This window comes from Caloenas nicobarica, chromosome 7 (genome assembly GCF_036013445.1).
Source record: "Caloenas nicobarica isolate bCalNic1 chromosome 7, bCalNic1.hap1, whole genome shotgun sequence".
In the NCBI taxonomy this organism is placed as follows: domain Eukaryota; kingdom Metazoa; phylum Chordata; class Aves; order Columbiformes; family Columbidae; genus Caloenas; species Caloenas nicobarica.
The window spans coordinates 12579574-12595017 of NC_088251.1; the positions used below are offsets into that span (position 1 = coordinate 12579574).

Genomic DNA, 15444 nt, shown 5'->3' on the forward strand with positions numbered 1-15444 from the left:
CAAACCTTGACTGAGCAAAATCACGTATTGCAGTTGAACCCCGCTTTCAGCAGTTTTGTGAACTGTATCACTGGATATTTTTCTATAGTGACTAAGGTGCATCCACATGACCCCTCCCCACCGTATCTGTTTTGGGGTGGCCAGGCCCAACAGAGAGATTTAGGCAGACAGCAAAGATCTGCAATGTCTTAAAACTGCTAGTGTTAGGCTATCAGTAAGTACTTGGCATTAAGTGCTTCAGTACATACATCTGGATTTCTGTATCCAGAGTGGCTGGATAAAACGAGTCCCAAGGAAAGAGGTGGAAAAAGGCATTGGGAGTTTATTTTTCCCTACTCAACTGATAAGTCCTCACATTGCTTTGAAGATATCATCTCATTTATAATATTTTATCCAATTCCCATGTGACTTTGTTTCTCATTTGCTTTGTCTGCTCACTAAATTGGGGAGGTGGGTTTTTTTAAAAATAAATTTAGCTAAACTGTCAAGATGATACAGGGGGAAAGGAGACATAAGGTACTACACATTTTGCCTCAATAACTTTGTCTACCGTGGTCTGAGAGCTCTTAATTGATTGTTGCAAGGATAGAACACAAAAGAAACCTGTTTTTTCAAGGTCCATCTCTGGGAAGCCAACACAAAAAGCATATTTTGATTTTTTCCATCTAGGCAGTCTGATTTGGAAGTCCTTGAGAAGCAATAAATACAAGAACTCAGATGGCATTTAGACAGAGTCAGTTTTCTGGCTAAGCTCAATTTAACAATGGTTCTCCAACCTAAGCAATGGTAATTTACAGGCTTTAGACAGGATAGATTTTTGTTCTGTCTCTCAGCATAACCAGTTAAAACACCACATAAAATCTTAGCTAATAGGACAGCATCTTCTCAATGGCTCTATGCATAACCCACAGCGAAACCTTTGCTAGGAAACCAGAAGCAGCTCCTCAATCCCTTCTTTGGAGAAACAAGGCAAGGCTTTTATTGGCAGGGCTGGATGTCATCAATTTGCAGAAAAATTATTAGGAACCTGGAAAACAATTCCAAAATGCTTATGGATTCATGATGGAGTCATTTTGGAAAAAGGTGATTGGTAATGCTGCTATAATTATACCTTTCATTAGTTTTTTAAATATACAATAATTTACAAATGTGGTATATACTGACTGGATAACCTTGTACAGAAACTATTTGAAAGGCTTTTTACATTTACACAGTGTTCTCTTGTCAAATTGCATTGCTTTTACCTTATCATTCCTTGCATTCTTGATAGTTGCGCTTTTTATGTAATTCAATACTGCTTATTCCTGACAGGTCAACAGAATGAATTGTGGGTCACAAGACAACAACTCATCCACCTCTGGCCCATAGATTCAATCCCTGTCCCTGTCTAGGATGTGAGAAACAGGGGGAGAAAGCGAAGCAAAATTGCCCTCTGATTTCAGTTAACATTCCTCTTTATTTACATCTGTACCTCTAACAGGTAACACCAGAAGTATTTATTTGATAGGTAGACTCAAGAAGTGCTATGAAGCACAGTCTGGAACAACCACCTTCTGGCATGGAAACAAGTATGTTGTTTATTTTCTAGTCCTCTGGAGGGGATGAAGTTACCTGACCAAAACCAGGGCAAGCCTCAGATCTGGGCAATCACAGCTGCAGGAGCACTGAGTGGTTAATCTACCACAACTAGAAGTGCTCACTCTGATGTCCATCAAACAGAAGCACATATTGCTACTGCTGCAATTTTAGGAGCTAGCCAAGTAACCAAGACTTTCCCAGCAAGTACTACCAATGTGGTTTCACAAGCAGGGCTTGGCCAATACCACCCTCAACATAGTAGCATAGCAGAGACAGGAGAGTTCCTCCCTACAGGCATCTAGGATAGGTATCAGATGGGCTCATGTTGAGTCACCCAGGGTAGGTCCATGCAACGTCAGCTTGGACCCATCAATGCAAAAGTCAAGAATCAGAGCTATTCAAATTTGGCTGGTCTGCACTCATGAACTCCAAGGCTATTTAACTTTTGGGCATGATGCGTAGATGTGGACCTGAGCAGTTGCCAGGTAAACCTGCATTTCTCTCAGCTGCATTTCCATTCCTGTGGCTCTTGGCAAGCCTGGAGAATAAAGCTCTTCTGCGAGACCTATTCTGGCACTTATACAACCAGCACAGAGATGGAGCTAAGAAGCCTAGCCAGATCTGAGCTGGGGCTTGCTGCTGGTTATTGTACTTTATACCCCAGTGCTCCATGCTCCAAGAGAAATTATTAGTTCGGCATGAACATGGCATGACTATATGGAGGTAACACAAAACAGTCGCTGCCATTTCCTCTGATCCAGGGTGCTGGGTAACATAGACCAGAGGTGGGGACATTGTCTAACAGAAAGAGCCAAGATCCAGCCAAACAAATTAGGTCTAGCTGAACATGAACTGTGTCCCTGTATGAGGTTCTCTCACTTCCATAGTTGCCTTGATTTGGTTTGGATTTTTCTCTCCACCAGCTAGGCTATCCTGGTCCTACATTACCTGGGAAAATGGTGAGCCTATGCTAGAGATCCTGGCTCAGTGCTCGCACTTACAGAAGGAATTGGTACATAAATGTACCTCTATCACTTGTTGACATTTATAGCTTTTGAGACAATAAAAGAAAATGCTGACGATTGCACACACACAAAAAGATGGCCTGTTATGAAATATGGATCTGAAGCAAGCTGTGTGTAAGAAAGTAGCAGTAAAGCAAGACTAGCTCCTATGTGCAAGCTGAGATGTTAGGGCCAAACCCACATAAGCAGCAATGGAACAGTTGCAAATTGCGCTGGCGGGGTTAGGCTTTATGAATGGGGAGTGAGAGATGAGCTATTTCCCCATGAATTAAACATAAATCATGACTTTAGAGAAAACCAAATGGGCTGTGTAACCTCCCAATTGTTTTTTATTAGAGATTAGATGGAATTAGCGTTAAAGGAGGTCACTGGTTACTTGGAAATTGGATGGAAAGGGACTGAGACAAGGAAGCAGAACCTAATTGAAAGAGACACAGATCAGTAATTAGGGAGCATGGAAGAGTGAGAGTTATGCTGTGTCATGACTGGTGAGATGATGCAGGGAGCAAGAGACTGGAAACAAAGGAAACATAAAAGATGAAAGATGACACTGGAAAGGCAGGCAGTTGGCAACAAAAAAAACACTGTCTAATTTTTTTCTTAAACAATAAATATGGTCTTTAAGAGCCACTTTGGAGGTTTTAATTCAGTTGCTTTTGGCTGACCTGTTAACTAGGAACAGTAGCCTGAGGGCAACTCAGTGGTGATTCATGGCTGCTGTACTTCTGTTCGTGAATAAAAAGAGTAAGAAAAATGGCATTTTTTTCTAGAAAGAAGAGATGCATTTTCTTCCAAATAAAATATACCATCCATTTGGATCTATATTTTCAGTTAGTGCAAATTAATGTAATTCCTATGGTCCATCTCAAATATACAGCCTTATTCTACTGCTACTACTCAGAGGGGTAAAAACAGCAGCAATGAAACTACCAAGAATATACCAACAGCAGACAGCAGCTTGCATGATGACAAAATTGTTCAAGAAGATCTTGGTCTGTATTCTGTCTCCCAAGGGGAAGGGTCAAATGAGAATTTCACGGAATTTCTCATGCAGATGAAATCTGAAGGAAGTGATTTATTTCCACCTCCAAGTGAAACTGAATGCGTGACATGGAGATTTTCCACAGAAGAGAAATTCAAAATATTGGCCAGATTCTCTGACTGACAATCCATATTGAACTGGTCATGGAAAGCTGTATCATTGCCAGATTCCAGGTCAGGAGGGATGGATGGGGCAGGGGAAAAGTTTCTGTGAAAACAGAGAAAAAACCAAAATCTTGCAATAAAAATTCTGCAGTACAATCATGGCAGACGCTTTTCCTTCAGCTTTGGAAAACAGTCATCAGCTCAATGGACACTTCCTTTAAAGTGCCAGAAGAGGAAAACCACTGCAAATGACATGGTACAGCATGATCTTTAGTTAGCAAGTAATGCCAAGTGCAATTAGTAAGTAAACTGCAGAACATATAATTACAAAGCAGCCCTACAGCTTGGGCTCGATTTCTCCATTAGCTGCACAAATAATGAACAAGACAGTGGGGGAGACAGAGACTTTATAAAAAAAACCACACAAAAACCCCCACACAAAATACCAAAGTGCTATCGAAATAAGAAATTACTGAATGACAAACCAAACCTTTTGAAATCCAGTCTCTAAAAAATTCATTGCCAATGTTCCCAAACCACTTTACATGACAATTGCTTCAAAAGAAATCCCAGCAACATGAAAGAGAGTGTGAGACACCTGGGAAGGGGGATGGGAAAGCACATTAATTTTTAATGCTGTTTTTCAGAAGTGTTCTCTCTCTTCTTCGAAGCATTCATGAAAGACAACCAGGTTTTGACAGCTTCAAAACCTGAAGATGCTGCCTCCCTCTTCTAGAAAATATTCTGGCAGGCATCAGCAATCTGAGTGTTTCCTCTGCTAACAGGTCTGTGGTCCCAACAGATGCAGGTGCTGCCCCTTAGCCAGAAGCTGCATAACCACAGCATGTTCAGTCATTCCAATCTTTCATCCTATGAATCAGCGGATTTCCAACCAGAGATATCCAACACAAATGCGAAAGCCATTGCTCTGAAGATGTAAGCTCCAAACATACGTGACAGGGCCAGTTTGCAGTGGAGCAGGGTGACAAGCTTTGCCTGGCACAGCGTATGAGAGAGAAGGTGGCTCAGAAGAGGGGATGAGATCTGTACCTGGCTGGGCAACAGTATGAGGAGGTGGCGGACCAGTTATAGTGGGGAAATTTTCACAGGTGTGGGTCAAAGGGACTGTGAAGGAATGAAACCATGTACAATGATCATACAAGCACAAGCTCTCGTCAGAACAAAGACTTGTAGCACTACCTGAACCATGTGAGATGCCTCAAACTATACTACTGCTGCTCTGGAGCGCTGCTGTCCATCAGTCACTGCAACCCAATGATGAAAACATCTGTTAGAATGACCTCTGCAGCCAACGCAGCTCTGAGCCTTCCCAGCTCCCAGAAAAGCTGGTGTGCTGTCCCACCCTCTGCCCCGTGCAAGATCAGGGCCAAGCTGAGCTGAAAAGGTGCTGGGGCCATATGGCTTCTTAGTCCCCGAGGGCTGGTGGGATCAGGGCACCAGAATATTTCATGGCTTGCTCTAACAGAAAGGTAAAGACTCTGAGGAACATACATGTGCACAGCACCCTACCCCTGGCTGTTCACCCCACAGTCCAGCCCAGCTGGTAGCAGGAGGACAGCACAGGACTGATAATCCATGTGTCTTTACTTAAAAGCACAAGAAACAAAGCACATTAGCCTCTAGATGAGAATATCCGGATTGTATTGTCATCAGGCAACACTTGTCCTTTTACTTAGGGAAATCATGGATCAGACCGGTGCTCTTTTTGTAAGGGATTTTTATTCAGTGAATAAAAGCCTCTAGTCAGCACACCTTTTTCTAGTCCTCCTCCCTGCTCTCCATCCACCTTGTCTGAACATTACAGACATGTCTCAGCATCTCCTTCCCCCTGAAAAATGGGAAAAGTCTGCACAGTGGAGATCTCATCTGGGACTCAGGAGAATTGATGTACTGTCAGACTCTCCCCATGACATCCTGATGAGTGAGTGACCATAGGCATGTCTCTTGTTCTGCCTCGATTTCCCTACCTGTGGAATACAACTAATGGTGTTGATTTCTTTAGCACCATATTTGACCTACTGTAAATAGTATAACTCCAACGAGAGCGATGTTTGCCCTGGAAAGCCAAAGCCGGACAATACATGCCACGGAGCCCGATGCCTTCTCCACGTGTTATGGCTTCTGCCAGGGATCTTCTGAGTACATGGCACAACTGCTGGGAACTGATCTCAGGTCACAGACACCCTCTTCCCAAGGCCTGATAAATCACACGCTGCTGTCTGAGAAAGATCACTCTAAGCAGATATTCTCATCACCTGATTTGTCTATTCAGGTGCCACAGAAAGATGTCAGCTCATACTGCAAGTAGCAGCAGCACCATCAATATTGTGCCTCTGTGAGCTGCTCAGGTGAACTCATGCAGCAATCCAAAGGCGAACAAATACAGTACTTCTCTGGCAGGGAGGAAGATGGGAGGAAGAAGTGACACTGATTAATTTGTGACCATTAATAATGTTTTTAAGTCTTGCAAACAAAGATGATGATATGGGTAATCAACTGTCTTACTCCACGGTATAAACTGATCGTCTGCTGGCGTAAAATGGGAATTCCTATAACACACATTTTCTTGTCCATTGTAAAGTCACTTGATGGCATTAGCACATTGATCATTTTCTTGCAAAGTCCCAGCTATTCATTACTTCCAGAAGGTTTTGAAATTAGATGAGATGATACAGAAATGCAGCTCACTATAGCAAATGCCAATATCCTCTCAATCATTTTGGTTTCCTAACTTAATAATTATATTTTTAATTTTTGTTCTCAGATCATGTTCAAAATATTACTTTTCTGTCTGTATGCAGTCATTATTTTCACAGATTCATTTTAATTTCATGGATCGCATTCTGAAGAGACCTTACGTAGGTTTACACACTGCAGTTTGCACAGCCCATGAGTGAGGACAGTACAGTGAACTCACAAGGACACAGTAAAATGCATGCAGTAAAATGCATAGCCAATAACAAAGCCAGTTGCACCACAAAAAGATATAGCAATAAACATAAAAAGAAAGAAAAACTGAAATGCAAAATAAAACCACAATGGAGACTAACAATTAAAACCTACCCATTCTTTCTAGGTATCTAATGGTACCTATGCAACTTGGATAAACCGAGTTTTGAAAGCTGCCTTCCAGTCTCTCAAATACCCGACAGTTTTGGTAGGTCTGAGAGTAGGCACAGGCTGACTGGTCAGCACTGGCTTCCAAAAGAAGTGAAGATAAATAAATAAGGGCAGACTTCAAAATCCTCCACCACAAGAGCCCCCGTACGTGATCCCTTCTGTTGTTTTTTGCACTGAAAGCTGCAAGTTGGATATAGCTTTCTACAGACCTCTGGTGAAATCTTTCCTCCAGATTCCCTGTTCACCAAATCCTCTGTTGAGCTCAGCAGCAGAAGGTGCAGAAGAAAAATCTGTCTTTTTCTTTTTCAGACAGCTTCTTTCTCTTTTTCTCAAGCAGAGTGAAGTGAAAAGAGACCAGATTGATGGCAGGAGAGTTTGAAGGCTTCTGCTGGGCCATAGGAATTGAGGAACACTGTGTCTGCGCCTTTCTTTACACATGTTGGACAAAAACCTCAGTTCCTTCCAGGAAGAACAATCTCTGTGTGTTTCTGCCATGTTGCTGAGGTTGCAAGCAGGGATGCCAGCTACGCTATGGAGGGTGAAGACTGGCCCAGCAGGGAGAAGGCCAAGCTCCTCTGGCCACATCGCAGCAAAGGCACTATTTTCTATCATCTCTCTGTTTTCACCTTTTCTCAGCACAACCACTCGGAGGTGGCAGATCTGCAGGTCCCTACCCCTAGCCAAAGGGGCAGAATCTTTCAAGGACATTGTGTCAGCTTGTAATTTTCTTTCCTCTATCGGCTTTTAAAAGTGACAGCAAGAGTTGAGCAGAAGGCAGCCAATGTTGCCTTGCTTAAAGAGGAAAGATGATAATCACCTTATCGGAAAGTGACAGGAAAATGACTCTTGGCTGCCATGTAATTTTGAACTTGGTGGGAGTTCGGACCTGGGAGCTCTTGCCCCTCTCATACTCAATCTGCCGAATCTCAGCTGAGTGCTAATCAGAATCTGTCCATGGTGCCTTCAGACCTGTACATACTTTGCTGGTGTCTTCCACAAGTCAGTCAGTTCTTCAGAATAAGTTAACTCATGGAGCTCCTGGCCACAGGGATAATGTGACTGCTAAATTCTTAAAGGGATTTAGGGGAAAAAAAACCTCAAAAAATATTAAAAAATCATTAACATCTTTGAAATACAAAGAATACTATATTTGGCCAAGAAAGTCACTTATTTGCAAATACCTGTAAATGAGAAAACTGTACAAGGGAATCATGTATTTTTAAAAATATATATTTTTAGCATTCTCTATTTGCCACTGCTGGAGCATGAAACCAAGCTAGGGGGACTTCTGGTCTGACTCAATATGGCCTGTGCTCTTAATGCTCTCTTTGTCACATCAAACCTCTTCTGGTCTCCATCTCACCTTTTACAACATTTCTCAATTACTTATTAATTTTGCCCCACTCTTCTGCCACCCAGTGATGGATTGCCAGTAATTTTATGGGTCTCCTGGAATAAAAAAAATGCTCCCACTTCATCTCTGATAAAGCTGCATGACCATGTAAAGGAGTAGGTGTTCAAAAGGACCAGGGCTCATAACCTATTCATTTACAACCATTACATTTCTAACATACACAAAGCCAAGGGCAGCAGTCACAGCAATGTTGGCAGACCAGCTTGTATTAAATCCTCTCGCTGAAAACACTAATGCTCAATGATGCATACACAGATATATATGGATCATTAAGTATACACACATAGAAATACATATATTTATACAAACACACGTGGGTGTGTCTACACAAATATATACTTATCAGCACAGACAAACATAATGATTCCCATCTATAAATGAGTGTCTGTGCACACACATGTAATGGGTCTACTAAAATGATAGCAAAGCTCTGCAGGACTGTGAATCAAAAAGGTTATTTCTCTTTATGTAGGTTTGGAGATGAAGTGGCAGGGATAATAATTGCGAGTCAGAGCTGGAACAACATAAAGCCATAATCTAGACCCACAAAAACATCTTGTCTCTGATTTGAATGGTATAGACTAGCAACTCTCTTGAGCAAATACTGCTTCTGTTTGGGTATATCACAGTCGACTAGAAGGGGAATACAATCTCATTCCTTTCCCCTGATGGACAACCTCAGGCAAGTAACATGCTGCCCTATGGCTTGTCAACGCAGAAATGTTAGATATGACCCATCAGAATGTGAAATCATTAAAAGATACACCACTCGCCAGTGAGGGCTACAGGACAGAAGGTAGAAACTTGTAGACTAGTGCTTTCTAGGCATTCATTAGGTCACCTAAGAACGTGCCCAACCCATAATTTATGTTTGAGCAGACCTCTGCAAGATATCTTGTCCAATTCCCCACTAAAAGTAGCTCCCAATTCAAAGTACGCTAAGATATTGGGAATCATATAAAGCTTAGGATGCTTGTACAATACAGACAGATACTGCAACTCCTCACATAACAACCATGAAGTGGTATGAAATTCTGTGCTAAAACTGCGGCTGCTTCCTACAGGCCAGAGAGCCCCTCACAGGATGTGCCACAAAATGAAGGTTGGCAGTAATAGTCATTCTACTGATATACTGATTTTAATAAGATAGTATTATGATAATATTGTTAATAATGTAATATGTTAGTAATTGTTGGAGTATAATGACTATTTAATACACATTCTCTCCAGAATATTATTTTCCTGAAATAGGTGAACACAGACCACTTTGATACAAATCAATGGAAGAAACTGTCCCTGACAGGAATCAGCTGAGACCACTAGATGAAATATTTTGCATTTTCCAGGATGAAAGAAAAATCTTTAAAAGCCACTAACCTACCCAGTTTGGCAGCACACAAATATGAGCACAGTCTCGGTCTCCCGGCGTCAGATCTGCTTCTACTCTAAGAGCTCCCACTGATCCCATCATCAGCTAATCATCGTCAGATGCTAATCTCAAACTGTGCTCCTCTCATCAGCTTCTTGAAATCATTGGCATTTCTACCCAGAAACACAAAATCCATGTACGTCCAACCACCATGTCTTATCTTGGTTCAGAGGATGACCAGTAGCAATAGAAAGGCATTGATTCTCCTCAGCCAAAGCTTCCACAAACTCAACATGATCCTATGCTGCCCTTATAGATGAGTTCACTAAAATTCTCATTGTAAGAAATACCTAAGTGATCTGCATAAAAATGGTTTGCATATGGGCTTTATAAATGGGCCCTTTTGTCCTCAGTTCTTTTAATGATGTGGACAGGAATTTCTCTAAACATTTATGGCAAGTATAATATGAAATTTCTTTATATGGCTTTAACAGGCTATTAAGAAAAGTTTTAAAAATTACTAATGATGACAGTAATAATAAAAATAATAATAACAACAACAATAACAATAATATGCCCACAAAGATTTCAAAAGAAAAAGAATCAACACTCAAAGCTGATACCCAATATTCAGCAAGATAACTCAATTCCTACATTCTCCATTAGAAGATTACAGAAATATAAGTAACAATAACCTTAGATCTAAAATGCATCTTTCATCTCAAAAGAAAACTGCATTGACTTATAAAGTAAATAGGCTAAATCCACAGATAGTTGAAACTGATTAACTGCATTGATTCCAATGAAGGTGCTGATATGCAGATTTATTTGAGCTCAGATCTGTCTCTCTGCACGTGTGTGCGTCTGTCCACGTATGTGTGAAGTTACACATACACATTGTGCATTGCAGAAATAATTTTGGAGAAAAGCCCCATATTAACCAACACAGAAAGTGCCACGTTATTACCGCATTTGGAAAAAAATGCTTAGAGTGAACAGAATGGAGGCTGTAATCTTCAGCTGGGGATTGTCATGTATTTCCCCAATGGGATGCTCACAGCAGTCTTGTGAAAAGGCTCACAGGTACATCATATGCTGTTGGGTTTTGCTCTTTGCAAAAATAGGGGTAATATTTGCAGATAGCAAGGCAGGAGATATATTCTTCTACACAAACAAGTACTCCACTTTTACGAAGAAAAAGCCAAAGCCAAGGCGTGGTTTTGGAGTAAAGGAAAATCTAGAAACTTTGCCAGAACTGATACTACCTCTACTCTGATAAAATCTCAACAGCTGTCTGTGACATGGAGGCTGACTTGTTCTGCCTCAGCACTGTTTGGGAACAAACTTAAAAGTGCTGCTCCTATGCTTTCTAGGCGTAAAGGATAATCATGATTACCTAGCCTGGCCTTCCGAGGAAACTTTAGCACAGGAGATACAGATGGGCTATGCAGGAGTTGAGTACACCTTCCTGATCCTCCCAAGACTACAGCACCATCACAGCTCTTCTGTCATGGCATAAATGTCAAAGAAGCCCCTTAAATGACTCTTTGCCATAAGAGGATTTTCCCTCAGCCCCTTTCTTGTAGCTAAATTGAGCCCAAGTATAGGGCACTCCTCAGCACACAGTAGCTTCTGTTCGTGTAAGGCTGATGTAGGTCTGGTTTTTGAAAGGCATACTAACACAAATCACACAACCCAGTTGGAATAAATTCAAATCACAAGCAGAAATGCCCAAGACACTCAACTGTTATCTGATCCAAGCCTCCTCAGAAATTGATGACAAGCCTACCCAGTAGTCTACTCTCAATTCATCACTACTTGTGACACCAGCAATGGGATCTATGTATGCATTTCTGTCACTGAAGTAGGCAGATGGACTGAAGCCTAGAAGAAAATATACTGGGCCTGAATCTCTTTTCTCTTGCAAGTACTGAAAATCTGCAGGAACTTCAGGTGCAAGTGCAGAAAGCAGGAAAAGCAAACTGACTGCAAGGTGAAATTTACAGTGTGTCTTCTGCCCATGAGTCGGAGTGCTGCAAGTGTCTGATGTGATCAACCAAAGGCACTCCTTCATGCTGCTGCAGATATGCTTTGCAGGTGTGCCTCAGTCTAAGGCATCTTAGCCACCTTGCTTTCTGATCCTTTTCAGAAAGCTGTTCCAGCCAGCTCAGAGAAAATACAGGTAAGAAAGCATCTCTGCAAGCAATGAAGACAGTTCATCTAGTCCTTGCTTTCCCTCTCTTCCTTAGTTGTTAAACTCAGATCCCGGCCTGCTTTTGGCCCAACATGACTCCACCAGTTCCACCAGCCTTACGCAATGCTTCAGCGGTCTTGGGAGGAGGAAGGTCCAAGCACCTTCAATGCCAGCCCAGGCTCTTCCTTCCATGGTATGAGTGAATCATAGCATACTAAACCCCAGACCAGGGAGGCTATTCTGAGCTCAGCTTTGCATATGCACACTGAGAGCACCTTTACCTTGAGCTAAAAATCAGATGTACAGTCCACAATACAGATAGTGAGCAATGAGGTTTGGGGATATTCATATCCAGCAGCAATCTCAAAAGACAGCTTAGCTGTCTTTTGAGATTGGAGCAAACACAGAACTGACATTAGGTGCAACCACACAGATCTCTGGCACCTGAAGAGCACTGCAGTCCCTGGGCCATCAGATCCAAGGAACACAATCTCAGCAGTATTTATGAGAATGGACCTCTGGATGTCACTACTCCAAGCTCTTACTCCAAGACAGGCTATAGATCAGGGCAGATGTGGCTTCATCTGTCCAAGGCTTGAAAATTTCCACGGATTATGATGCCACAACTTATCTGTAACCTGACCATGGCTACACCACTCCCCAGAGAAGCAGCTTTACCTACTGTGCTATCTGAACTCCCAAGCTACAGCTTGGGGCCATCTCTCCTTGTTATACTCCCTGCCACTACTGGGAAGAGTTTGGCTTCATCACCTGCTTGCCATGATGCATGGACACTCCAACTGGGTCTGTGACAATCAGCAAAAATCAAAAAACAGCACCATGCTTTCATGCAACACTATGTGTATAGCTACACAATGCTGCACTGCACACCATGAGCCTTACCATGCACTTGGGGATCTCCATGCACCCCTTTTGCCATCGCATTTTTAAAAAATTAAGAGCTGCTGTACTTACGTCATTATCTGGGTGTCTATGCCAGGGTCTACAAGGGATCCGTCCACAAAAAGCGGTGTTGATGTGAAACTGTATTTACTCCAGGATCTTCCCTCATCAAAACTCACCCTGGGATAGAAGCAGACAAGATTTATACACATAAAAAGATTTACTGTAGAGCAACTGCAAGTTCCAGCAGCTAGATTTATAGACAAGGACCAATATTTGCCATTTTCCAGCCAACTAATTCATGCTCTTTGTGTACTTTGGAAGACCAAAGCCTAGAAAGTATAATCACTGGCAATAAGGAGATGGGTATTCTTGATCCAGATGTACACCAGACCACAAGGGATCATGGGGCATTGCCAAGTCCTGTTCCTGGATCTGTAATAGCACCTCGCATGAGGCATCACTCAGAGCATAAGTAGCCCTGACCTGAATGCATGAAAATTGCTGTCAACACCACAGAATCATAGAATGTCTTCAGTTGGAAGGGACCGACAAGGATCACTGAGTCCAACTCCTGGATGTTTCAACCCATGTGTGTATCAATGCCATATGGCATGAGCTACAATCTTTCTAGCCCTACTAATACTTCTTTGCATGTGATCTCAGAGGTAGTCTCCATTTTACAGAGAGGTGGAGGAAGGAGGCCAAACTGAGCCACAGTCAGTGGTTAGTCTGGGTGTTCTTTGCCTGCTACATTGTAAAGCAAAATTGTACGCTGGTTGAAATTAAAGCATTTCCGTTCTTAGAGGCTGAGAGTGTTCATACTGTCAGTCGCAAGGCAAGGTAAATCCAGTGGCTTTTGATCATCTGTCCCTATCCACAACCACCACATGCCTTACTTTCTGTTTTTATCAAAGAGCATGTGTATCTTAACCCAGCTGACAAGGTCTTGGTTGAATTAGAGTTAGTACAACAGGCTTTTAGATTAGCAGAGGAGGGTTAGCAAACCCTGCTCTCAGCTACACCCCAGCAACCTCTCTACCTTTGACAACTGTGAAGGAGTAAGCAAATGAACAGCCTAACTGGCTACACCAGCAGACAGACTGGGTCAGGACTCTGGTGGCCTCCGACTTAGTGTCCTTCCCAGCCTCACTCATCGCATCCCTCACCCCATCCACGGTCCAGTAGCCCCACTGACACCACAGGAGCGCCAGGCTCCAGCTCTGCCACGGGCCTGACATCCTAGTCTGGCCTCAGCCTGTCCATGTCACCAAGTGAGGCACCTGATGCCCAGGGCTGGGTCTGCCCCACTCCTGGGTTGGTGGTGGGATGGGCCCTGGCTGTGAGATCCTGCCCTATTGTCCCAGGGACCTCTGCCAGCTCCTGCCTTCCCAGCCCTCTGGGAGCCACCAGCCCTGGCATCACCCTGATAGTCTGTGCTCACAAAAGTGCAGAAAACAGCCAGAGGAGGGTGTGCGCCAGACAGCTTCCTGGGCTGCTGCTCATCTATATTTCTGAAAGCAACTGAGTTTCTCTCTGCCCCGAGACTATCCACACAACTGCTCCTGCAAAATTTTTGCCCGGAATTCCAGCTCCAAATTATACCAGCAAAAAAAGAACAAATAGAGAAATGCAAAGGTTTATTGGCTGTAAGCTTATTTGATCCTCTCCCAGCAGCGTCATTACACAGTTCTCCGTTATTCTGCAAGGTACTTGGGCTGTGAAAGCTGAAAGATTACTCTCAGTGGATGTTACCAAAAAGACAGTAATGGCACAGACTTCTTTGAATAGCAGGAAACAATTTCCATTCTAAAGTGAGTGTAAAAAAGAAGTTTCTTATTTTCCAGGTGAGGAAAGTTTGGGGGGAGGATGTGTGTGTGCGCGCACATGAATCTGAGCACCTGGATTTGTCTCAGAAGGTCTTGCTGGAAACTGAATTCTCCCCACTCCAAGTAGGTACTGGGAGTACCTGCCATCAGGGACACTATCTGAGATGCCACAAAATGAACAGGAGGACAGTGTAACATGTATTACAAAAAATGGATTACACCAACCTCAGATCTCTAGTGTGGAAAGCCAAGGCTTGCAGTCACCATCCCTTAAGTATCTGCCTCTTACAGCAGCAAGCAAAACACTTCCAACTGAATCACAACACACGTCTGCCAGAATAGGAAGCTGACTATAGACCAAAGACAGAAAGCTGGAAGTACAACAGCATATAAAAAGCTTATCTGCCCCAAATCTATTTATTTAAATGTATGTATCTTCCCATACACCTGCGCATTTATATGCTGTTCTGCTTGCATAGTTATCTGTCTAAATAGCATTTCGATTTCTGAGGAACAGCATGCTTCATTAGCTTAGCTAAAGTTCTCTTGGCTTTTCAATTATCTGCCTCTCTTTCCTCCAAGATGAAACTTATTGTACAATGTCTGAGCCTGAGAACTAATAGATATACATGTACCCTTTAATCTGTTCCATTCTTGCCCATAAAACTTGTGCCTACTGAGGCAATATGAAGCAAATTCCAAAGTCCCTAAGGGTACAATTTTGGAGGAAACCTGTTGGAGCTTATTGATAACAGCTCTAAATCACTACTTATTTAATAGAGTGGGTGGGGCACTTATAGCACTGCACATGCCATTTCATGAGACTTAGTGAAAAGGGAGAACAT

General features: G+C 42.6%; 1 protein-coding gene across 1 annotated transcript in view; it reads right to left on the bottom strand.

Moving 5' to 3' along the window:
* Positions 1-15444, bottom strand: part of SORCS3 (sortilin related VPS10 domain containing receptor 3) — a 293071-nt gene that overhangs the window by 38458 nt on the left and 239169 nt on the right. The window contains exon 14 of the mRNA XM_065638696.1: positions 12843-12950. Coding sequence (XP_065494768.1) covers positions 12843-12950 — 108 coding nt within the window. The remainder of the gene's footprint in view (positions 1-12842; positions 12951-15444) is intronic.